At 44.1% G+C, this 26,604-nt stretch overlaps 2 protein-coding genes across 2 annotated transcripts in view; both read right to left on the bottom strand.

Annotated features, from left to right (window-relative positions):
* Positions 1–843: 843 nt before the first annotated feature.
* On the bottom strand, positions 844–8,280 carry apool (apolipoprotein O-like). The gene is made up of 10 exons (XM_080847151.1): positions 8,250–8,280; positions 7,519–7,620; positions 7,313–7,432; positions 6,978–7,032; positions 6,743–6,841; positions 6,019–6,110; positions 5,810–5,908; positions 2,789–4,091; positions 2,400–2,672; positions 844–2,213 (listed from the first exon to the last, which is right to left on the bottom strand). Exons 1-10 carry the CDS (start codon positions 8,259–8,261, stop codon positions 2,125–2,127), a joined length of 2,244 nt encoding a protein of 747 aa, XP_080703277.1. The 5' UTR covers positions 8,262–8,280; the 3' UTR covers positions 844–2,124.
* Positions 8,281–12,804: 4,524 nt separating this feature from the next.
* The window catches only part of LOC308372044 (connector enhancer of kinase suppressor of ras 2), a gene marked incomplete at both ends in the record, with an annotated part of 30,519 nt that continues 16,719 nt past the window's right edge, over positions 12,805–26,604 (bottom strand). The window contains 13 exon segments of the mRNA XM_080847140.1: positions 12,805–13,029; positions 13,260–14,102; positions 15,582–15,661; positions 16,174–16,244; positions 16,437–16,508; positions 17,145–17,218; positions 17,459–17,631; positions 18,109–18,157; positions 18,390–18,438; positions 22,477–22,511; positions 23,225–23,472; positions 24,679–24,759; positions 25,187–25,344. Of these exon segments, the coding sequence (XP_080703266.1) occupies positions 12,805–13,029; positions 13,260–14,102; positions 15,582–15,661; positions 16,174–16,244; positions 16,437–16,508; positions 17,145–17,218; positions 17,459–17,631; positions 18,109–18,157; positions 18,390–18,438; positions 22,477–22,511; positions 23,225–23,472; positions 24,679–24,759; positions 25,187–25,344 (2,158 nt within the window).

Raw genomic sequence — 26,604 nt, 5'->3', positions numbered from 1 at the left:
GATGGAAACAAAAAGTGATTAGAAAGGTTATTTTAGGCTACAACTGGATGCACATCAGTCACATAATGAATAACAGACATAGAGGAAGAGATAGAAGATTTGCCTTTTAGGAGAGAGGGTGCAACACAGACAGAACAGAAAGCTCACAGAACAGCTCACTGCATCAGCATCTCAGTTTGGAGATGTATGGCACATCAGTTTTTAAAAACTATTATACTACTATATTTTGAAGAATAGTGCCCTCTGGTGTTAGACCATCATAATATCACAATAAAATAATGTATAGAAATAGCATTCATCCTCTATATGCCATTATTTATGCTCCCCAGTCATAACTGTTGTAACTTCTCTCTCCAGCACAAAACAAATCAGTCAGTCAGACCAGAATGATACCTTTTTGGTATATTCAGGTTGTTTACTAATTTTGGAAATGTACTCAAATTCATGATACATGGTCATGTAAGGAAGAGATCAACACTTGTTATTCCTATTACTAGCAGCCCAGTCAAACTATGCTGCTTTGTAAAAAGCTGTAAAAAGATGTCATCCCAAAATATATTAATGAAAGGCAGTTTACCAGCTCGCTAGCTTTTATCAGTGCCAGTTGTGCGGTTGTTGGTCTCAGCAAGGCAAGGATTTTGTCAGTTAGCTACCTAATTTAGTAGTTTAAGACGTAATCTCTGCAATGCCTCTTTAACTAAACACAGCTGAAATGACAGGAAATGGATCTGGTGTAGGGATGTATTTTAACACTATATGTGTAATACACAGGAAGTGATCCAGTGGTACTTCTGCCACATTGCTCTACCATCTGAGTGCTACACAGAGAAGACGAACAACAGGTTCAGGATTTGATTAGGGTTAATTATCCTACAGCATAAATGTTTATTCAATTAAGGCACAAGGTGTGTTGAACAAGCAACCGCAGGCGCTTAATTCGAGTAGAATTTCTCAAAACGTATTCCATTTTATTTTCCCTTTAATTTTTTCGGTTGCACAAGAGGTACAGACATACCAAGCCATGAGATAAAGTTACTGCAAGTGAGGTGAGTGTCACATTGTTTCAGGTCATAAGTAACAAAACATGAGTTTAAGATACGGTTGTGAAAATACTGTAAGAAAAGGAAGTGAAAATGTGTGTTCAAGTACTGTCACATCATAATTGAAAGAGAACCCTATGAAAGTACAAATATAGTTTAAATTAACTTTCCTCTTTCCTCAACACAATTCTCTCTGAACTCCTACCATGGTTTAGTGATTCCACTACTCAATATTCCACCCATCACAAACATCGGTCAATACACTACAGATGTGCACATGTAAAGCTCTGAATATTGTCGTTTACGCGCATCAGTACTGAGAAGAATCTGCACAAACTAAGGAGACCTAAAGCTGGAAGGTGGCCCTGCCGACACAGCGCAACTCGAAGCTCACTTATGCTGATCTGAAGCTAAACAACCAAATACAAAGTTACATTCAACAGTTAATAGTTTGAATATGCCTTTGATCCCCAAGATTTCAAACAGATGTTTTTTGCATAGATTGTCTAGATATTCTATCCAAGCTGACAGAGAAACTAATGTGTGGGTAAATAAACATTCTATACCTCAGCAAAGTTTTATTTTACTTATAAAAGACGACTCGACGTATTGTCCTGTAAAAATGAGCACTGTACATGATCACAGTATAAAATGGTGGGGATGCCATCTTCCCGTCATGGCAGGAAATGTCCCTTGGCTTAAACTCTTATGACTGTATGTGACTTAGTAATAACATCAGTGTTCTCCCAGTACTGCTGTTTTTTTCCACTGTGTTCAGTGTGTGTAGGGATGTGTGACCGCCTGACACGGCCATGTAAGTGCACACATCACATATGTATACCACACACACTGCTGGTAAACTGATCTATGTAACCGAGGTAAACGGATCAAAGCCTGTGGCTTTCCGAAGGAATTACTGAGAAACACCTTCACAAGACATGACACCCCCTAAACATCACATTTCTGTGTAGACCACCCGTGAGACTACCGTGTGACCAAGGCATTGGATTTCATTACTTGAGTTCAAGGGGAGGTTAATCACCCACACCTCCCATTCAGTGCCTCCTGTCACCGCCATTTTGGTTTAGCCGCGAGTGCTGTACAAGTCGGCGTCCTCAGGGTGGGACTGGCCGTGGTCCAGAAGCAAAGGATCGGGGACAAAGTGTGATGGGTCTACAACGAGACAAAACAGAGGAGAAAAGTGCAATTACTATCTGCAGACAGAGGCTCAAATGTCCATTTAAAGCTCAACCATGTCCTTTACACAAGGTGCTCTTTAAAGTGGTTACAACACAGATGTTGACGGACAGAAAACATGACGGCAAAACATTAAGGTCTAAACATCGTGTGACTGCTCACCCGTAATGGCCTTCACTGGAACAGGCTCTTCAATCACAATAGGGGGCTCATCCATGGCTACGGGGGTGGTCTCCTCCACAGACAAGGGCGTGCCTTCTTCTGCAGATGAGGGGGCTGTCTCAGAGGCAGGTGTTTCCACTATAACGAAGCTTGGCTCACTGCCAGAGGAAGTGGCTTCGTCAACAGCAGCCACAGCTGTCTCAGGGGCAGGGGGTGTGGCCTCCTCAACAGCTGGGGTTGGCTCTAGTGCAGGGGGTGTGGCCTCTTCAGTACCTGTTGCAGGGGAGGGATATACATCAAATACAACATCAACTTACACAGTACAAGTATTCAAGTTATATTACACAGATGCAATGACTGCATGGACAGACTTTCCAGCCCTTTGTTACCTGGAGTGAGAGCAAGTTGTTCTGCAGGTGCCACCTCTGGGGCCTCAGCAGCAAGAATTTCAGTGGCTTCAGCAGGTTTAGATTCTGGAGTAGTTTCGGTAGTAGATGCGGCCTCTGGGGTTGGTTCAGGGGCAGCTGCGGCCTCTGGTGTAGGTTCAGGGGCAGGTGCCTCTGGGGTAGGTTCAGGGGCAGCTGCAGCTTCTGGTGCGGCCTCTGGTGTAGGGTCAGGTGCGGCTACGGCCTCTGGGGCTGTTTCAGCTGCAGGTGCGGCCTCTGGGGCTGTTTCAGCTGCAGGTGCCTCTGGGGTTTGTTCAGCTGCAGCTGCAGCTTCTGGGGTTGGTTCAGCGGCAGCTGCGGCCTCTGGGGTAGGTTCAGGGGCAGCTGCAGCTTCTGGGGTAGGTTCAGCTGCAGGTGCCTCTGGGGTAGGTTCAGCTGCGGGTGCCTCTGGGGTAGGTTCAGCTGCGGGTGCCTCTGGGGCTGGTTCAGCTGCAGGTGCCTCTGGGGTTGGTTCAGGCGCAGCTGCGGCCTCTGGGGTTGGTTCAGGCGCAGCTGCGGCCTCTGGGGTAGGTTCAGGAGCAGCCTCTGGGGTAGGTTCAGCTGCGGGTGCCTCTGGGGTAGGTTCAGCTGCAGGTGCCTCTGGGGTTGGTTCAGGCGCAGCTGCGGCCTCTGGGGTAGGTTCAGGGGCAGCTGCGGCCTCTGGGGTAGGTTCAGCTTCAGGTGCCTCTGGGGTTGGTTCAGGGGCAGGTGCCTCTGGGGTAGGTTCAGCGGCAGCCTCTGGGGTAGGTTCAGGGGCAGCTGCGGCCTCTGGGGTAGGTTCAGGGGCAGCTGCGGCCTCTGGGGTAGGTTCAGGGGCAGCTGCGGCCTCTGGGGCTGGTTCAGCTGCAGGTGCCTCTGGGGTAGGTTCAGGGGCGGCCTCTGGGGTAGGTTCAGCGGCGGCCTCTGGGGTAGGTTCAGCGGCGGCCTCTGGGGTAGGTTCAGCTGGTGGGGTCTCTGTTGTGGGTTCAGGTGCAGGTGCAACCTCAGCAATTTCAGCAGGCAGTTCCAGAGCTGATGCCTCTTGGGTGGGGACAGCTTCCGGAACAATAGGATCTGCACCCTCAGGGGCAGGTTCTAAGGCAGATTCCGGGGCTGCTGGGGTATCTGAAGAGGGCACCTCAGTCACATCTGTAGGGGGCTGAGGGACTTCTTCAGATGGAGCAGCAGGAGGGGCATCAACGGCTGGGACTGGTTCAGAGGTGGTGGGCTCAGGCAAAGCTTTGGATTCCGGTACCTCTGGTTCTGGACTTGACACAGGTGCTGCTGGCTGCAAAATGCCAAAGTGGGTGATTAGAGAAAAAAAAGAGCTACATTGAGTATCATTATTTAACACAGTGGTTTAACACCTGTTTGAGGATCTCTGAAGCCAACCATGCACACAAGTCTTTAAAAGGTAACGGTGTGGCCAAAAGCACTTGGCAGATCCAGGCAGAAGTTAGTTTTATTTAAATGTTTGGTTAAAGACGTCCAACAGCATTTCCCAGTAAAACCCTTTAAACTGAATGCATCAGTCGAGATTACATAGCAAGAAGATGGTAATATCTCTACGATTTTTTGACCATGTGCACTGGAAGCGCTTTCCCGAGGAGGAAACCATAGTGCTTCTTCTGTTGTTTGTTGACACATAATCGTAGCTTGTCAGATATGATTGAAGATACCCAAGCCACATCCCCTCAAACTGAGGGTTATTCTGTTAATCGAAGTATGTGATTTTTTAGCCTATACGAGAGGAAAGTGTCAGTTTTGCAACTTAAATTCCATGGCAAGCTATTTTTGTCAAGATCAATATAGCCTATCCCATAAACGCACCCATTCTAGCATGCCTAGGGCTGGCATAATTTATGATACACATTCAATTTAATAATCTCAGTTCATTTATTTGAACACATTTGCATCTCCATAGCTAGGTACTCAAATGAAAAATGTAGAGCTTATTAGATCCCTTTATATTTGCTAAAATTAATAATGTTACAGAAAACATTCTGGCACTCGCTACGCTGTGACTTGTGGGAGCAGGAGAGGTCAGGTCTTTTTTACCAGTAAATAAATGTTTTGAGATGAAGACCCAGATTTCTTAGTAGGCTACATTCACTCCTTTCCTCAATAGGATATGTATGCTGTGGTGACGCTAAAAGACTGGTCTTAAAGTTTACTGCAACAGCATATTAGGTTTGTCTCAACTATAGATTTCGACATTGATTAAATGAAAATGATATCTATTGCATGGCTTTTTCACTTTAAAATATTCTTGGAACAAACTGCAGGCCATTTGGTGCAGTCAACGCTTATCCCCAGCATATTCAAATAAATAAGGGCTTCTCTGACCTGCACTTCTGAGTATCACATCTTGAGACATGAAAATAAGATTTTAAATCCATTCGTGATCACATAGTAAAGCTGAATGAAAAGGTTTGGGAACACATAACCTGGCCCATCTCATTAAAGGCTGGGGGGGGCTTAAACTCCCACTCCCCAGAAGAGGTCCATCCTGTACAATGTAACGCAGGTTATGCTGGTGCTCATGAGCCGGATTGGGAGTGTTAAGTGTTACAGTAGCCAGCGGGTATAGAGCTGTGCAGTGAATGAACCTACTTCCTGACACCTCAGGAGACGTGTTAGCGACAGACGCTAACACACATGAGTTTTAGCCTTTTTGCTAGCACACCTGCCTCCCATGCCCAGGGTTGCGAGTTTGAGTCTGTGCAGGACTGTCCTGTCTAAACAACGCAGGTTGCAACAGCATAACGTGCTAAATCATTGAAACCGCACAACTATTGACTTCTTAAGTAAAAAGGAGGATGGAGATGGTGATAGTATATAAGCAATAAAGAGAGGAACAGACAGAGGTATATTGAGGTGTTCATGGAATCACCTCTCACTAACTCTACATGCCACAGTGAAAAAACAAACAAAACTAAAAAAAACTACCACAAACTCTTTGGCTGCCTGAGTGTCATTTTTGTCACTGTTAGTGCACTTACATACCTCAAGGCTGGTAGCAGGGATGATAATAGTTTCTTTAGGTTTAGATTTAAAAACTGAGGCCACTGATGAGCTAGCAGCGTATATCTTCTTACCGGTCACCTACAGAGAGTGGGGATCAGGTCCAAATAGAAAATAAGGATAGAAATTTTTACAGAATCAGTCTTCACTGAATTGAATACAACTGCCCTAAGCAATTTAAGGTGACATACCTTTAAGAGCCCGACTGTTTGAGTGGGATAGCACACTGCGGTTCCCACTGTCGTAAGACCAAGAGGCACACCCAGCCTCTTCAGACGCGACCCTACAAACACAAACCACAAACTTTCTGCAAACAACCGAGCTAGGACAATGAAAACATTTCCATGGGGGCTTGCTTTACAGGTGTCTAATGCAGCTGTCTGGGCAATTGGCATAATGGATGCACTGCAAATAGTTGAGTTTGCTCTAGAGGAGGTACAAGAACATCACCTTCATCAACAGGGAATGCAAATATTTGCCAATAGGAGCAATCCTCTCTACGAGTTTGATGACATACATTTCAGAACACAACATTTGATTTCACTGTCTGAATTTTCACTGAACCTTATAAAATGGATATGTTGTCAATTTCGATTTGCGGTTGCCATTCATAGTGTTCTAACTCAATACTGGACCAATTACGATTTTGATAATTGTCCTTTATAACAGTTTTGATCGAAAAAGATCTTAAAATAGGAATAGAAAATGTCCCTGTAGTGAACTCTTGAAGACCTATTTTAAAACTTCTGTGAGCTTTCAGTCAAGACATAACGCATTGCTCTTAGCATAACGTATCATAAAGAATAAAAACAATGTGCCATGAGTAATTTCTTGTCACTGACAAGAAAAACAAAGTTCATGCATTTTTATAAGAAATGTCAGGGTAATATGCTTAACTAGAGGGCCTAGCCTTACCCTTCCGTGCCAGTACCAGTCCAGCCAACCCAGACACTGTTATGACGCCCACCCTTGGCAGGAAGCCTGGTGGAGGGTCTCTTAGGAAATTGTATGTATCTGCAAAAACAGGAGTCAAGTATTTCATATCAGACAAAGAGCGGCACCACATTTCCTCTCAATGGTGTTCACAACCATTTGAATAAAAGCAAGTCCAAAGAAGAACAGTCACACTCTATCATAACTCCTTTCTTACCTTGTCCTGATTGGTAAACACCTACTGCACCAACTTTTACTGAAATGCAGGCATTCTACGGAAACATTTAATTCACAATTACATTTATAATTCACGTCAATACAAACTGAAATTCCTGGATAGCGGTCACACACATGTGTAATCATCATTAATATTTTTCTGTACAGAATTGTCATCTAAACATTATATACTACTGGTTTAAGATGCTCTGTATTCATGTTCATTGCAGGCTTATGATCATTGTAAATGGGACAATACTGACCAAAAAGGCCTGTGCCAAGGCAAGTGTTGAGGGGGACAAAAAAAATTATCTAAAATCACATTGATCTGGGTACCTTCACTGCTCGGACATAGGGCTGTAGTCCCACTCTCACTATACCCAGCCCTCTCTGTAGTGGTCCTGGCTGCTCCTCCACATAGCGCATTGCAGGAGGGTCGGGCGAGTAGATCGACAGCTATGGAGACAGATAGCAACATGTTTACCTTTGCACTGGCCTGTGTATGTGAAGAGGGTGCATGTCATGGGTGTCTTTCACTGCACCTCTCTTGGAGACACGAGCTCTTCATGATTCCCTTCACTCATGGCGTAAACACGAAATGAAGCCATTCCAAGAGCAGCCGGGACGGCTGTCAGCTTCACGGCCTGAGGATGTGGACAAAAACAATTCCACACAAACTCGAGTTAAATAGGCAGGCACTGCAAATGACAAATTAACTCGCACAGGGATGTACGTTAGCGTGAAATAGGTTCGTTGTTCATATTTGGTCAACGTCATTACCCTGTTTTGTCCAGAGTTACGAACTACAATTTAATACGAGAATGATATCCAGTTGATTCAGTGACCTTCTAATTTGTGTGCTTCCTTTCAAACAGGCTCGCTGATAGGTTCGTTCATTAAAGTGACGGACCTCTTCTACAAGATTAATCAGCAATAATCCTAATCTAATTTTTCTTGTCTGATAACCCTAAGAGATTCCATATTATCATGCCATCCATATTTTAAATCAACAGCCTCATGTTTAGAGCGCAAATACAACTAAAGACATCGGCACCATTCAGTATTAGCCTTTAGTACAACATGTTCTCAGAGAAGCGAGCATGCAAGCCATGGAATGGTCGCTGTGCGACGTGCTCGTCACGTAAAATATGTAATTCCGTTTTAACAAACGAGAGTTTATAGTTTGCCATAAATGTCAACATGATAAAATAATATTCTGTCAACCAGTCATTGAAACATTGGTGAAAGTTTTTCGTTAGCAAATACCACTCACCTTGGAAGCCATGATGGTCCCTCCCCCTATCTTTTTCGTATGGAAACCAAAGAGGGACGTAAAACGCGTGGAATGAATTGCGACCCCTATACATACTTGACTCCTTTCCTCGGTAGCACATCTGTCCCCATCAGGTTATTGAATGCTACGTAGCGGACACAGCAATAGTCGCCTAAGATCCAAAGCGTTCTAATATTTTCAGATTTTTTTTAGCAGCATACGTCTATGCTAATTTGGTGGTGTTCAGTCCCTCAATACAATTTACAAACAACTCCAACTGTTCACAGAAACGCCAACATTAGATTTCCAAACCGTCATTAATGGGGAAACTTTAAATAACGTGTACGCTCTAAATAATGAAAATAAAAGACAACAGAGCCGTTCCTTGTATTTTATACAAACTTTGTTTTTTTTTGTAATTTGCCACCAAAGAACAATTATGAAACACATTTTATTTGCTGTAGTGAAAATGTTACAATGAGAAGATTCATATTTTTCACATAATTCCACTTGATTTACAGTTTACAGTTATGCTTTCCAACAGTCTTGCCCTTGCCCTTGCTTGGGAAGGAAGTCTGTGACGCTTGGGTCTGTATTAAGTTTCACCTCATGTCTTTAGGGTTGAGAGAGGGCACAGAGAAAGTTCATACTGGCTGTTGTAAATGGCAACAGAGAGGACCAGTAAAAAAAGACTCACTGAAAAGGTCTCTTGTGGCATGTGCATCCGATGTTGGCCTATGGCTGCCATTATTGCAACACCAGCCACCAAATACAAAGCTGATTAATTTCAGAAATCTTTGCCTTATACCCTTGCATTGGAAGCTGCTTGAATTCTCAACAAAGGTTTTGTCACCTGGTTAATTTACCATATTGTACAGCACAGTCCTTCTGTCCGCCTGTCATTTTCATCTGAAGTGGGGTCTATGGCCCCTCTTACTTCCCTCAGGTGTCCAAGAGTAAGACGACTGCAAAGAGCACGAAAAGGACCCTTCGACCCAAATCTACCCAAGGTCTTGTGCAGAACTCTGTCCAATTCAGATCATCAGTCCGGTGAAAGGGGTGCTGAGAGATTGGGTTGAGGATGTTGAAAGGTGAACCATGACACAACCAGAAAAAGGTGTGACGATATAAGACAGTTAGGTGGTGTTGACTTTACTATTGCATTAACTGTTTTATTTAGTGAGTTTATATCAATTTAAATGTCTCTTTTATCAGCGCTTTTTTGCTATATGACTGAGGCATTTTGCTGGTGTGAACCTACTGTTCAATGTCATGTTTTTGCTGTGAAGAATATTGGTGGTTTTTCAAATACTTTCATATACACCTCTCATATCTAGGTATACCCCATACTGTTCCCCTTCCTAACACACCCCTGCTTACCCCTTGAATCAAACCCCTACACGTTAAGTTGTGTATTCTACCTTCCTTAAACTGAAATGTAACTTGTATGCTATACTCAGAGGAGAAGAACATTATAAAAAAACATGATGCAGAAAACGTAGGTTTTGCTGTGGGTTTGCCGGTCGGAGACGCCGACGGCTCCGTGTGGTGAGACAACATAGCAAGGAGTAATGCTGGGACATTGAGGAAACATCCCCACCTTTGAAGGCAAGGCCAACACAGAAGAGACTGCACTATGGACAATAACTCCTAACCATCCCTCCTTTTCTCTCTCCATTGAAATGTGTTGTGTGTGGTTCTGGTCTGATGCATAGAATATGCAGAATAAACTGACACCCTACCCATCAATCCGACATTCCATAAAGTTCTTTGCTAAGTCATGCAACCGCAACTAACTTCAGAGCTAAAATAGGTCTGTTATAATATAGTAAACCAGTAGTGTTTTCACATGAAATCCGTTGGAACATGGCGATCTTTCAGTTGCGTGTCCACCCAGTTCCACGACCTTTCAACTGTATTGGTTAATAACTGGACATAACCATGGAGACATACAAGAACCCTCTCCACACCAATGTAACAGTGCAGATAATTCAGTTTATTAATTTTACAACTTAAATTTTACAATCTTTATATAGGTTTTTCAGAAAAAAAGGGCTAACTCTGAATCATAGGAAGAATAAATGTATCTCTCTTTCATATAACACCTTTTTTTTTGACGTTCAGTCATTGTACAGAGTAAACGCTTATAATATATTTTCAAAAAAGAGCAATATGTTCCTTTTTTAAATGTCGCAGGGCAACTTACATCTGATACAGCTGAGCAGTGACCTGGGGGGCAAATGCCCAAAATAACACAGTGGGACCCGTTGGCCAGATTTCATACAGCCCACACACACTCACACACACATTCATACAGCCCACACACACTCACTCACACTTTCATACAGCCCACACACACACTCACACACACACACTTTCATACTGCCCACACACACTCACATGCACCCACACACACCCACACATACGCACACAAACCGACGCACACACACACACTCACACGTGCACACAGACACGTGCATGAATGCACATGTGAGTACACATACCAACACACAGACACAGCTCAGACACATGGCTGGCTTCTACTATGTACTTCATCACTGTTAAGAGATGGGGGTGCTAAGACAGGCTGTCTTTCTGCCATCTTTTCTCCATTTCCTTCCTCCCTCTCTCTCTTTCTTTCTCTCTCTCTGATTCTCCTTCACTAAGGAGTGGCACCATTGCTCCCCTCTTCAAATTCTCTCTTCACCCTTCTGCATCCTAATGTGTGTATGTTCTGAAAAAGTACATGTTTAACCACATCAAAAAGATTACATTCAGTCCAATTAAAGTACATTCCACAATGATTCTATTCACAGTCAAAACAAAGAAATTACATCTTCATTATATACTGTACTGCATGTGTTGAAAACGTGACCCGATTCAGACATTATGGAGTTTTAGCTCGATGCCATACTAAGATGAGGACGATGCCATATATCAGATATATTTGACTTCAGGGGACCATGAATAAGTTCACAAGGAAACCAAGAGGACACATACATATAAGACAGAAATTCTTAGAGAAACTCAGGACCTGAATTCAACCCAAAGTTTTAAGAGGTAACCCCAGCCAATGCTGGGAAGAAGCAGAAACAGTCATTTCAGAGACGCAAAGCTTTTTTCTGTTTTACACTCTTTTTCTAAAAACCAAAATAGAGAAGTAAAAAGACTCTGCAGATGCAGAATCCGAAGATTGCATTCACAAGAGGAGTTCACAGTTTAGAACAGAGGATGCAGCTATGCAAACAAGAGACTATTATCATATATACATTTCTTAGCCAGAATGGCAGAATTATCTTTAAAACCATGCAGATGTTTGAGGAACAATATAAATATGCCAAAGGGAAAAATGTTGGAAATGAACCACACTGTAATGGTTGCAAAGAGACTTATCAATAATAACAATCATTGCATTTGCATTCCTATGGTTACTCAGCAGCCAATGCAAACGTTGCATTTCAAATAGGATTGAACTTATAGAACAATACATACAAACACTGGATGTTCCAGTCCTTTAAATGATATACAGGGGGAAAAAAAACTTCTGTCATAAGTATGACTCTCATCATATCTCCCATTCAAGATACACTCACACACACACACGCACACGCACACGCACACGCACACGCACCCGCACACGCACACGCACACACACACACACACCTCTTCTCCCCTGACACACACTGAAATCCATATACTCACAAACACACCAAACATTTTCTTTCTGTCTCTCTCACTCACACACATTTTGAGAGCTGCATACAATTACACAGTAGGGCGGTGTGTGTGTGTTGCTTGGTAACAGAATGAAGCCCATTGCCCACAGCTACATCGATCGCTCTTCCTGCAGCATACGAGGGGAAGAAAGGAAAAAAATCCAAACAAAACCAGAGCTGATTAAAAAAAAAAGAGAAAAATGATACAGCCCCTGAACAATTATCGCTGTTTGTGTTCAGTTCCTTGTAGTTGCTGTTCATATATTCTTCTTCAGCACTAAATATGAAAGAATGACTCTTTTTTTCCTCAGGCATGCAGTGGGGCACCTCAGCATCTCCAGTGAGTGAGTCTGTTATTAGTAGCTCACATGGGCTCTGGGAGCTCGTAACATCCTTTTTACTACTCCTCTGGCTTCAGTCTCTGTGGTGTCTGAGCTTTTTGCAATCGCTCACCGTATTCATCCGTTACCACGGTTACAGTATGTGTGTGTGTGTTTGTTCCGATAGTTACAGTGAGTGTGAGTTGGTTACAGTGTTGCGGCTCCTCAGTCAGCTGTCCGTTGGGGATCAGGGGGAAGGTAAGAGGGCAAGGGGCAGAAGGGGGGGGGGTCTCTTGACTCCACAGTGCTTCTTCCAAGTTTTTGTTCATCAGTTTATGGGTGTGTTTTACATTTCACATAGATGTCAATACTGTAGGGCATAGGAGTTAGTAAATAACAGTGAATGGACATGAGGTTCTGTAAAAGTTAGCATTTTTGGATGTCTGTGACATATGTGTGTAATGCTATCGGGTGTTTTGGCAAAAAAGGAAGTGTGTGTCGACGACCATCATATGCGCCTCAGACGTGTGTCTCGATGAAGGAGTGCGTGTGCATCATCAGGGTGGGAGACAGAGGTGAGAGGTCGTCGGCGGCGTCGGTGGCGAGCTCCAGGGGACCCGCGCTGAACTCGCAGATGTCCACAAAGAGCTCCTGGTTGCGCTGCTTCCACTCCCGGAACCTCCGCGAGGTCAGGCAGGGGTCATCCAGAATCAGTCCGATGATGGCCAGATCGCCCTCTTTGGCCTGGAGGGGGGAAGAGCAGGCTGTCTATCATCCAAATGTCACAGTGTGCGTCTTTTCAAGAGACGAGGGTTGCTCTCTTCCATCCTTCCATTTCTCTTTTTCTCTTTTCTTTTCTTTCTCTCTGCCCTCCCCCACCACCCACACACCCTTTACACCTCTGTCCCTCTACCAGTCTAGATATAGCTCTCTCTCTCTCCCTCCCTCTCTCCCTCCCACTCCACCTCTCTTACCTTCAGCGTGCTGCGCAGGGCTCGGATGCGGTGGAGTCGGTCGTTGGTGGCCGGGTCGTTGCAGCGCTTGACGAAGGAGCGGCGGAACTCCTGCTTGGTGGAGGGCCTCTGCTGGCCGAAGGCCGACAGGCTGGCCTGCTCCAGCGTGCGGTAGAGCTCCTGCAGGCCGTCCACCGCTGCCTCGCCGCCCGGCCCGCGCTCTCGCTCTCTCTCTCGCTCTCTCTCTCGCTCCAACTCGGCCTCCCGCTCCGCCACCTCGCACGCCCGCTCTCCTCCTCCTCCGCCTCCTCCTCCTCCGTCCCGTCGCCTGCTGTTGTGCCTGCGCCGCGAGCCCCCGCCGCCGCCCTCCCCCAACTCGTCCGCCTCTTCCCCCGCCTCTACCTCGCGGTGCGTGTGGGCACGGGGCCGCAGCGTGCCGTGGGTGTGGCGCGGCGGCGGGGCGGCCTGGGCGTCGCGGTTGCGTGGCAGGCTGTGGCTGCGCTGCTTGTGGCCGTGCGCGTGGCTGTGCGAGCCTCCTCGCTCCTCGCTGTCCGTCAGGGGGAAGGGCCCGTCGCGGTCATGGGGGCGGTGCCGCTGCGCCGGGAGGGTGGCCTGGTGGCGCCGGTGGTCAGGGGAGAGGGGGGGTACGTGGGGTCCCGGACCGCCCCAGTCGCCCTCTGCGTCGCCCGTCTGCAGGTAGTGCAGGCCGGCGCTGGTCAGGGGCGTCTCAATCAGGTCCTGCCAGGAGCGGCGCTCCCGGTGGGAGGAGCGGCAGCCCGAGGAGTGGGTCTCTTCAGCTGAGGAGTGGGAGAAGTTGGAGCCGCTGGAGAAATGGCGCTCAGGGAAGGGACTGGTGGGGTTAGCCTGGCAAACAAAGACAACACAACAGGTAAGAAAACGCAGTAATGGATAGGGTCATAAAAACAAAGTCCAAAATGCACGTCTACGTGTGTCTGTATTAGAGATGCGCGGTTGGCGGTTGCACCCGCGGACTCGGGCGGGTGACGTGACAAAAAATTATATTTTAATTAAATTCGGGCGGGTGGCGGTTTAACCAACGAAATTCAAAATATCTACACATTGTTAAATGTCGTTACCTACATCCAAGCACATTTTTAAATAATCAAATTTTCATCAGGCAGTAAATTGGCCTAGTTCCGTGTATGCATACAAAGCAAACAAAGGAAGCAAAAAAGTTCAAATTAAGTGACGATCCCTATCATGTCGCGTCTCTTTGCAACGCCGCAAACCTGCAAGCTATGAGTCAGCTGTCAGTATTGGAAGAAGCCTTAACGTGTCGTAGATGAAACTGCCTGGGTTATTTTGTTTCGTTAGGCTATTAGTTATATTTTAAAACAGCCAGTCATTGTAGCCTACCACTCGTGGAATAAGGAATTTCAAAGAGATGATGGAGTGATTTGACTCAGAAGTGACATTGGGCATTGGCAGCGCGAGATTTTCAGAACAAGTTAAACTTCTAGCTCAGTAACATCACCAGCTAAGAAAGAAGGTAAGAAAAATAGTCGGAAAACTTTGATTTGCAAGGCAAGCAGGCAAGTGTTGGGGTTGTTACAGTATAAAGCCTACAATGCGGTGAAATTTCGGAATTAGGCTAACAGACTCGGCGTTTCCTTCTAAACTAAAAACAAGGCTATATTACCATATTAAAATGGTGTACCAAATTGCGTTTTATTACAATGATAAAAAAGTGTAGGCCTACTATATGGTAAGGTCAGGTTTGCCGATGTGCTTGGCTATTTTAAAGTTTCTCCCTGTGCATCGATCGGAGACAGACGTCACTTCACTGATAATATTCTGGGGATAGGCTACAACATAGCCAATAGGCTTTCATACTAGGGGCTTTATCCTTTAAATATCTTTGCGGCATTGGATCAGTTTCCTTTCAAGAACAGGCAAGAACTTTCTAGCCTCGCGTCAGCAGCGCCTATACCTAAAAACAACAGGCGGATGGCGGGCGGGTGCGGTTTTGAAATTTGGTCAAAAAAATTGGTGCGGATGGATAGCGGACGGATCATGCGTTTTGTGATGCGGTTGCGGATGAAATAATAGCCCATCCGCGCATCTCTAGTCTGTATGGAGGTGGAGAATATGTCATGAAGGAGGGGTGCGTGTGTGTGTGTGTGTGTGTGTGTGTGTGTGTGTGTGTGTGTGTGTGTGTGTGTGTGTGTGTGCATGTATTGGTCTAAGGTGTGTAAGATACACTTACATGTTCATGTTGCATCAGCACCATACCAACACAACTGTATCTGTATCCTTCCATGTCTATCAATTTTTCCATCTTTCTATAGAAAGACAGACAGAGAGGGACACGATGGGACTTACACTGTGGCCTCGGTGGTAGCTCTCATGTTTGAGCGTCACGGATCCATCCATTTCTTCCTGGTCACTTTCACTCCAGTAGTCTGCCAAACAAAACACCCGTAAATGACAAGTACTTCTCCTGAATGTGTACAGAACTATTTACACACAACTACTTCTCTAAAATCAATAGACTACAGCACCACTCACCATGGCTGACGTCAGCAGACTATAACCTAAACTACTCGGATAACACCACAAGCAGCACTATTGACAACACACCTGGTCAATTGACAGCAGACTACAAAACGTATCTAAAGACTACAGCATATGTTACGAATATAAAATCAATAGAGTCATCTGGCAACAGACTATAACATTCATCTGTCATCAGATGATAGACTAAATTTACAAATTCAAAAAGTGAGTAGACAACACACTTTACTAAATAGTCTGAAGACTAAATATTCTAAAGACTACACATTATAACTATGCAAACAACAAACATTGCAACTAGGCTACACATTATATGGTGATACTCAAAAAATGTGACTTTAGACACAGCCTGTGTGCAGTAGGTGAGTCCTGGACTGCACTCTGGGAAGTATGTTCTCACCTTCATCTGGGCGGGGAACAGGATCATCTGGGGTGTAACCAATGGCAGCCAGTCCCAGACGATTCATCCATCTGTGAGAGAGAAAAACACAGATGGACTAAAACAGGAGTGGAGAGGAGAACTAGAGGCAAGTTGAGAGGAGAGAAGATGAGAACAGATGAGGAACAGTGATCTGTGTCAACTAGAGGCAAGTTGAGAGGAGAGAAGATGAGAACAGATGAGGTGAAGAAAGGGAGGGATCGAGGAACAGAAAAAAGCCTTACCTATTCATCTCCTCTAAATGATCCGTGGCAAAGAAGAAACTCTTGATTTTGGGATGGCAAGCCTTGAAAGCACTGTGGCAGAGATAGGAGAGATAGTTTCTGGTCAAACATCATGCAAACTTTCCACTGCATTGCTCTTAGCTGCAGCAGTATGAGACAGGCCACAGCTGCAGTGACCCAGTTTCCTTTTGGCCTGAAGGTCTTACAGACCCACCACTAAAACGCTCTCTGCACTAACACACACACAAAGACAGATAATCTATACAGCAACAGGTAGGAGTTGTAATCTTCTAGAGCAAAAAAAAAACATTCAAATATGCATACGCATAAAGAGAAACAAAGAAACAAAGGAAAACAACTAAGTTATATTATTAGTAAGTAATGTTTCTGTGGGTTCATATGTTATAGCGATGGGGGCGATAGTGGTTCAGGAGGAAGAGGAAGGTTGCTAGTTCGATCCAGACTCCTCCTTTACCAAGTGTCAAAGTGTCCTAGAGCAACACTCTGCCTGCACACTCAACTGCTCCCGATATGCAGGATGGCACCTTAGATAGTAGCCTCTGCCATGGGTGTGTGAATGGGTAGATGTCTGAGGCATTAATCTGAAAGCGCTTTGAGTGCTCTATGAGTAGAAAAGCGCTATGTAAATGCAGTCCATTTACCATATAAGGACGTGTGAGTTATTGTGAGGCAAATCCAGGAACTTACTGTTTTCTCCTGCATTCGATGGCCCTGTCTATTCTGAACTCTGGCAAACTGATGAAGCCCTCTGCCTTCTCGTCCTGAGGACACGAGTCGCACAAGACAAGACAGTGAGAGAAGGGAGATAAGGCATCAGATCACGTTTGTCAATCACTAATGACTAAATCTGTTGTGCAGCACAGCAAGTTATTTCTCCCTGACAATATTTTGTATTCAGCTGAATGGATGTCAGGGTTCTGCACCTGCTTTGAGCCATGATATGAAGTAAACTTTAATGTCACATAAGGTAATGAAACACAGCAAGGCATATAAAGTCTTACATTCTGGTTCTGGTACCAGTAGAGGTCTGACTCCTTCAGGACAAACCAGTACTTCTTCCATTTCTGGGTGAAGTAGCCAGTGTCATCTTTCTTCTTCCACAACCAGCCTTCACAGTCGCCGTGGCCCAGGTCCTTACACGCGATCCTCCTGCGACTCGCATTGCTGAGTGACCCTGACCACACCAGAGACATATGGAGATTGAAACACTAATTTGACACGGAATTATACATACATTCCTCGCAGTATGACACAAAGGTAGCCAAACATATAAGGGTTCTTCTGACCTATGAAACAGCACAATAAGGCCAGTTTCTCAATTTGATGCTTAAAGGTACAGTCTGCAATTGTAATCCAATACATTTTTTTTGTCAAATTCCAGGTCCACTAGCTGTTCATTATGTGTGTGTGATCTCAAAAAACGTAGTTAGTACACAATTCTGGCCCTGCAAATGGGAAACAAACACTGTGGCTAAGACTGAGCCATAAACAATTCCAGCCAATCAACATGTTATTTCAGGAATATGGGAGGGAGGGGTGGCATTTAATTGGCTGTTGAGCTCAACTATCAATCAATCTTTTGCCAGAATGGGTTTACATACAAAAATAAATAACACAATGGGTGTATAACTCGTCCATCAGAATCTCGTACCTTTGCTCTTCTTTTTGGTCTTGGTTCTTAAAGAGGCATAGTGCATTGACTGGAATAGAAAGAGAGAAAGTGTGGGTGGGGGAGAGAAACACAAGGAGAGGAAGAGAGAAAGAGAGAGAGAGAGAGAGAGAGAGAGAGAGAGAGAGAGAGAGAGAGAGCAGACAAGGTGACAGACAAAGAAATGTTCTTACGAAGTTTATCAGACATGATGGCAGATTAGGAAAACTGAATCAAACAAAGAACCAGAAGCATATTTCATGACAACGTGTTGATGTACTTACCTTCCTCATTGATGTTCCTGCTTGTCTGTCAATGGCAGAGCTTGCATACCTGTACAACACAGAGGGACACAGTGTTATGTGTCAGAAAACAAAACATGAATTCCAGTGAAAAAGGAAATTGACAGTAGCCACTGTGTATTAAACTGGCTGTCACTTTTAGCTTTACACCACTAAAACCCACATATTGGCACCCTCTGATAATGTTATTCTTATATAAAAACCTAGCTTCTTGAAATTACCACATTTTCACAGAATTCAATTGATTTCTCAGTCGCTTTGGTGCAATTCTCGGGAATTAAAATTCTCAAAACAACCTCCACATCATCTAGTAACTTGCGTACACGATAACAGCAATTTCTCATTAGTTTGAACATTTTCCAAATGCTACATACAATGGGTATGTACAACCGTCTGCTGTTACGGAAGCCCCCAAAATAACTAGGTATCTTTTCATTGTGTAAGCACTGACATGCAAATGGATTAAACCAGTTAACATTATGTGTCAACCATTTCCTTCATCAGTTTCAGTTTCGTTGTATTTTTTTAATGTTTTAAGTCAATGTGCCAGGACAGCATGAGGGGAAATCCAGTAACAGTGTGCCACTATGTCAGACAGCACTGTGTTCAGTCATATTTTCACCATCATGCTTTACAGAACACATATAATCACATAAAATCACATAAAATCATCCATAGAAATCTCATTCATAAGAGTGGGAGGGGTTTTGTAAGAGACAACATGTCAAACAAATGTGGGCATTTGGGTCAATGTAAAATTTCTCCACAAAAGCAGCATTAGGTGTTTTTGCTGATAACTGTTCTATCTACTTAACACATAATACATATCCAATGGCAAAGTCATTTACGTGTAATGAATGAATGAAATGATCATCATGATTCTAATTTGGATAATATTACTTGTTTCTCAAAAACTTTATGAATTGAAATTGTGACATGAACAGCTCCCAACGTGCTTAAGAATAATATAAAATAATAATAAATATTACGTCATACAATAATCTGTAATGGTGATAAATTACTGTGAGTGAACAAAATACAGCAAAAAGCACATTTGGAAATATGGAATATACTTCCAAGATATGATTTTACATTGACATAACAAAATGTGACTGTCTTGGTTACAACCATGGCAAAGGTCTTCTTGGTGGCAGTGACAGGCATTGACTCATTGCTGTATTATTGTATTGTATTATTACTGTATTAGTGTAGACAAACTAAGCATTTTGAGTGATTTACAGGCTGTTGCAGTGCTGTTTGTATGAAATGTTCCGAGAAATGCACTTGGAGTTTTGATGATGTGAAGGATGATTGTAAAATGTAAAATGTAAAAGAGCGACTGAGAAAAACTGTAATAAAACACAAGCGAACACAGGAAAGTACCACTTTAAAGGACAAACAGTGGCACATGTATTAACAATGGCTACTACAAAGCCACGGAGTCCACAGAAACATGACAAACCACACTCCAAAAATAGGACTACGCCAGTAGAGAAAAGATGAGGGGTATACAGAAAGAGTGCCACACATTTTAAGAACATATTTTCCCCTCCAAGTAAAAAAAACTTGACAAATAATCTCTCTAACTTGGAGGTCACATAGTGCCAAATGTCATGTAAAACAAGACACTGGTTGAAATCTGTAAAACCGGTGTCTACCACTGTAAAGTAGAAGTCAAAACCTAACTTTAACTCACGTATTTCCAATGCTGAAGTGTTGCATGGGAAAGTGAAAAAGGACTCCTCTGACCTGCATTCCTGCCATGCAGTCTTATCAGCGGAGTGTCCTGAATCATGCATTTGGCTAAACATCCACAGGAATATCAGTTTGTAAATCATTTGGATAACGTGCAACATATACTTCTTACAGTAATGTGGCGTATAGTATGTACACAATGCCTTGCGAGGTATCATGCTTGCATTCACCAGTCCACTACTAAGCAGTGCTCATCCACGGAACCTTTACTGAATATTCTCTGATATGTCTCCATCTGTGCTATCTTGATGTCCATCAGTCACTCATATGAACCTGACTGATGGAGTGGGAACGTGTACCTTGGCAAAAACAACAACAGAAAGTGGAGCATTAAATGTCTCTGGGCAAACTAGCCCAGGAACAGATAATAAGATCCACTAAGTCTATGGAGGAGATGTAAAGATCCCTGCTCAAGATTTGGAGAAATTCAATTCCCATGGAGAGCTCCCGATAACAGAGTAAAGTGATGTTAGTTATTGTCCACCAGAATGGTGGTTTTGTTTAAAGATTGTGCAGTTGTGAGCAGGCACAACCAAACTTGCAAAAGGCTGACAAGCTACTCCAAGCTACTCCTTTTTGCAGTTTGACCCCCAAGGTGTATTTATGGGAAAATAGCTTTTTGAACTTCTTACACACTACTCAAATTTCTCCAGATCATTTGCTTCCATGTTAAGACTGAATTGAATGCGTCCACATTGCTTTGTCTTCTACTTTGTCCACCTTTAGGTAGTGAGTGACCACATTTGCTGACACACCCAAACCACAAACACATAAGCACGTACGCATTCTGTTCCCGTGGAGATCACAGACACAAACACTGTCACACATTACATCAACAGCCTGCGAGACAGGAAGCCTCATGTGGCCCTTTGAGGCAGGAAACCTGCAAGACGTCTCTCTGAGCGCGCCTCTTCACAAGAAGTCTGCCCTGAGCAAGCATGGTTGCCGCTCATGTACTGGTTAATGACAACTGCTTGCAACCATACACAGGACCTGCATCATTCAAACACCTTGACAGGGTCCTCTTGACCCACTTCACACCAAGCCCAAAGCACAACCTACTCCTGGGTCCCTCCATTCTAGCCTCTGTCTGCCCTCTGTGCTCAATCATATCCATCCCATTACACACACCATACAGATACACACACACACACACACTTGCACACATGCAAACACACGCACACACACACACATGCACACATAAACATACACACACACACACACACACACACACACACACACACACACACACACACACACACAAACACAGACCACTGGGCCTTATTAGCACATGAGGCTATCAGTATCAGTAAACTGTTCCTCACACCTCCTACACCTGTCACTGCACGTTTCAATCGGCCACCACACTCCCACATTCACATTCATTTCACAAACGATGTAAAAAGGAAGCTCCATGACAAGGCAGCATGCAGGATGTGTGTGTGTGTGTGTGTGTGTGTGTGTGTGTGTGTGTGTGTGTGTGTGTGTGTGTGTGTGTGTGTGTGTGTGTGTACAGATAAAGTGTCTAGGACAGAGTCTATGCGTTTGAGTATGTATGCATTCAAAGCAATCTGTGGTAAGAAAAGACCACATAGCCAGTCAGACAGTAGTAAATGCTGTAATCGTACGAGAGACATTGGAGAATTGTAGTTAGCATGTAACTACATCATAATGTCTTGAGCAAACAAAGTCAAGATCATTTCTTTGAATTACAGAAGAGATGACAGATGTGGTTTCGGCACAAATGCCTGAAAGTTGATCCGCCATGCTAGCTCGGTTCCAATAACATATCATTGTAGTATTGTCATGTACAGTATAATCACAGAGAGACTATCCACACTACCATACTTCCTGATAATCTCAAGATACCATCACGATAATTGTTTCATCATTTTTTGGAAACCAAATAAGGATACCATTTGAAGCAGATTTCCATGAAACATATTTGACAACATTATTTTAATTTGAGCTTTTCTTTTAATAAGAGCTTTTCTTGTGGTAGCATACAGTAGAAAGAACAATGTACAAGTTATGTAGAATATACTGAGTCTGACATTCAGTAAGGAAATGGCAAAACCTAAAGGGCATATTTTTTCATCTTTTGTTATGTTCTTATCACGGCAAGAGGGCCACAGTGTCTTTCTTGCATAGCAGCTAGGGAAATATCACGTTAGCCTTGTCCCATCTCATCAACTACAAACCTCTCCTCCATTGTCAGCCCTCCCCCAAACATTCTTGCTTTGAGACAGACCTCTGAATCCTACTCTAAGTCCATCTATGTGCACGTGCGGAGAAGCGACGGATGGTCACTCACCTGTCCGTCTCGGCACGGAGTGTGTCTCCAGCTCGCTGTGGAGGAGATAATGCAGAGAAGAGTTATGCACCCCAACACACACACACACACACACACACACACACACACACACACACACACACACAGGCTGGTTTCCTGTTGTATGAACAGAAAGCGTAGTGGGAGTGCAACAAAACCAGCATGACAGTGGGTGAGGGCATTCCCCTGTGTGTGCATGCTTGCCTAGAGAATGCAGGTGCACATTAAATGGAAACACACACACACACACACACACACACAGACACACACACACACACACACACACAGACACACATACACACACACACACACACACACACACACACACACACACACACACACACACACACACACACACACACACACTTACACACACCAAACACACACACACACACACACACACACACACACACACACACACACACACACACACACATACACACACACACACACACACACACACACATATATAATCACTCAAACACACACACACACACACACACACACACATAATAACCTTTAAGTAATGCACTGATGTATGAAAATAATGTGCTCGCTATGGAGCCTCTGTCTCATCCATTATATCTATATACTGTGACATCTCAGAGGGTATTATTCCCCCCCCCCCCCCCCACACACACCCTATAGAGATTCACCCATAGATAGATCGATAGATAGATAGATAAATAGATAGATAGATAGGTAGATAGGGGAAAACAGCATGACTAACATGATAGTGTGGCATAGTGTTGCTGTCGGGCACGGGAAAGGGCAGTCCTTCAGGGGGTCCGGCGTCCAGCCTGACCGGGGGGATCAGCATGGAGGGGCTGATGGGATAGCTGGGGCTGCTGGGATTGCGACTCTTCCTTCTAGAGCGCCGGCTTGTGTCACGCTGGAAGTCCCGTGCAAACTCCCCCTCTTCCTGGATCACCATGATCCTGTCATCACTCATGAAGCGTAAGAGTGAGGAGTCCGAGTCTGACAGAGAGAGAAAGAGAGAGAGAGAGAGAGAGGGAGAGAGAGAGGGAGGGAGAGAGAGAGAGAGAGAGAGAGAGAGGCGGTTACTGAGATGTTCTTGGAATCCCCACCTGATTTTGTCTTTTTTCCATAAATGTGGGCAGAGCAAAGTGACAGAGATCTTCCAAAGATCTTTTGATCTTCTTTCTTCCTCTCTCTCTCTGTCTCTCTTTCTCTCACACAGAAACACACAGACGAACACACACACACAACCAAAGATGCATGCATACACACTTCTTTCCACCCACTTATTTTCAGTACTATTCTTAGAGCTGTTGACACTCAAAACTGGGCAATAACAACCATTACACTAGGAGCACACAGAAACCGCAGAGACTCAAATAAACTGACTCCCACATTCAACGACACAAACCACACAGTACACGTGCCAACATATAAACCACTGGCATTACTAACAGATAAACCACTGACATTACTAACAAATAAACCACTGCCATTACTCACATATAAACCACTGACATTACAAATATATAAACCACTGACATTACTAACAAATAAACCACTGGCATTACTAATATATAAACCACTACCATTACTAACATATAAACCACTGCCATTACTAACAAATAAACCACTGCCATTAGTAACAAATAAACCACTGCCATTACTAACATATAAACCACTGACATTACTAACAAATAAACCACTGACATTACTAACATATAAATCACTGACATTACTAACATATAAACCACTGCCATTATTTATGTATGAACCACAGACATTACATATATATAAACCACTGCCATTACTAACATATAAACCACTGCCATTACTAATATATAAACCACTGACTTTACTAACATAAAAACCAGTGCGATTAGTAACGCATAACCACTGCATTACTTATACACAACCACTGCGCTTGTCTGCTTATATGAAATCCCTCAGTACCGAATAGGGGTTGTTATGGAAACAGCATAGAGAAGCAGGCTGCTAAAGTATTGTAGAGGGAGACCAAAAACCACAAGTAGGCAAACCTTAAAAAAGGCCTTTAGTCAGTACATTAGGATTAAATTGCCCTTAGCATTAGGCTGGGCCAAATATTCCACCATATCACTTTATTACCTCCTTCTTTGCCTGTGTGTCTGTCTCACACACAGATACACATAGCGATACCCACCCACCCGCACACGGCTGCTTTACCTCTGCTTCCTCGCTTGTACACTCCAGCTTCCTGAGGATCGGCCATCCACTCGTTTGCCATGGAAACGGTCCTGTGGTCACCTGGAAGGCACCCCCAGAGAACAGTGTCCTAAAACCAGTGCGTGACCTGTGCATGTGGTCTAAATGAGTATGTGTGTGATCGTGCATGTGTGTGTTTGTGTATGTGTGTTAATGTGTGTGCAAGAATTAAGCATGTGTGTGTGAGCGAGAAAGTGGGTGGGTGGTGTGTGTTTGGGTGAGGTGTGTGTGTGAATGTGCATATGACGGCATGTGCGCATGTGTGTGTGTGTGTGTGAATGTGTGTGAGTAAGTGAGCAAGTGAGTGGGTAGGTGATGTGTGTTTGGATGATGTGTGTTTGTTTGTGTAGTGCATGTGTGTAAATGTGAATGTGTGTGCGTGCGTGCGTGCATGCGTGCATGCGTGGTTGCGTGCGTGCGTGCGTGCGTGCGTGTGTGCGTGTGTGCGTGCGAGCGTGTGCGGACTCACCGTGTGTGGGGGTCCTGTCTCTGCGACGCAGTCCTGTGGATCTGCCCCCCTCCTCCTCCAGTAAGGGGAAGTACTGACCCTGCTCCTGGTCCATAAAAAAGCCTGGAGACTCGGCGCTTCCAAACACTCCAAACCCGCCTCTCTCCATCTCCTCATCCCTAACACACCACATTTCAAACATTGCCGCTGAATGGGAATATGCTCTCACAGGGCTCCACAAAATAGTTTATATGTACAGTGCCACTTTAAAGTATGTGAACCCCTTGACCACTTAGGAGTTTTCTGTTGTTTTACCATGATTTTTCATTTTTTTCATCACCAATTTTCCATAGAAGGAATGTCAGGTTTATGTTTATCATTTGCATGTACTTTTTTTTAGAGGGAATTGTTTGAGTAGCCAAAAGACTACATGAAACATGGAATTAGTCCATTTCAAAAGTAAGTGAACCCCCAGCTGAATTGGTAAAGTCAAGCAGGTAACAGATTCAGTGAAACTTATTTGGATGCTTAATTAGTCAATTAAGCAAACCGATCATCTGAGACATCCTTAGGGAAAGGTTTGGGCAACACAGATTAAAAGAGAGAGGAAACCAACCAAACTACTGTAGTGCCAAGGTGTACCCACACAGATCAACAATGTCGAAAGGAAACCAGATATCCGAGAACATCAGGAAGAAGGTTCTGACAGCCCATCAGTCTTGGGAAAGCTATAAGACCATCTCCAAAAGATTCCAGCTCCATCCATCCATCCAAGACAAATAATTTTGAAATGGAGGGCATTCAACATGACCGCATCTCTGCCTAGAAGTGGACGCCCATCAAGACCATCACCAAGAAGCACCAGAAGAAGAATAAATCAGGTAAAAGTCAACCCACACATCACCTCTAAAGAGTTTCAGACCTCTCTGGCAGCATCTGGGGTAAATGTACATGGGTCTACAATCAGACGAAAATTGAATAGACATGACATTCATGATTGGGTTGCTAGAAGGAAGCCTCTGCTCTCAAGAAAGAACAAAACTGCCCGTTTCAACTTTGCCCGAGAGCACTTGGATAAACCAAAGGCCTTCTGGAAGTCCCTTCTTTAAACAGATGAGTCCGAGATAGAATTATTTTGTCACGATCAAAACCAACAATTTTCGTCTGATTGTAGACCCATGTACCTTTACCCCAGATGCTGCCAGAGAGGTCCGAAACTCTTTAGAGGTGATGTGTGGGTTGACTTTTACCTGATTTATTCTTCTTCTGGTGCTTCTTGGTGATGGTCTTGATGGGCGTCCACTTCTAGGCAGAGATGCGGTCATGTTGAATGCCCTCCATTTCAAAATTATTTGTCTTGGATGGATGGATGGAGCTGGAATCTTTTGGAGATGGTCTTATAGCTTTCCCAAGACTGATGGGCTGTCAGTACCTTCTTC

The sequence above is a fragment of the Sprattus sprattus genome, assembly GCF_963457725.1.
Source record: "Sprattus sprattus genome assembly, chromosome: 1".
NCBI classification, from domain to species: Eukaryota; Metazoa; Chordata; class Actinopteri; order Clupeiformes; family Clupeidae; genus Sprattus; species Sprattus sprattus.
The sequence above is the reverse complement of the archived record's forward strand: the minus strand, read 5'-3'. Positions and strand labels throughout refer to the sequence as shown.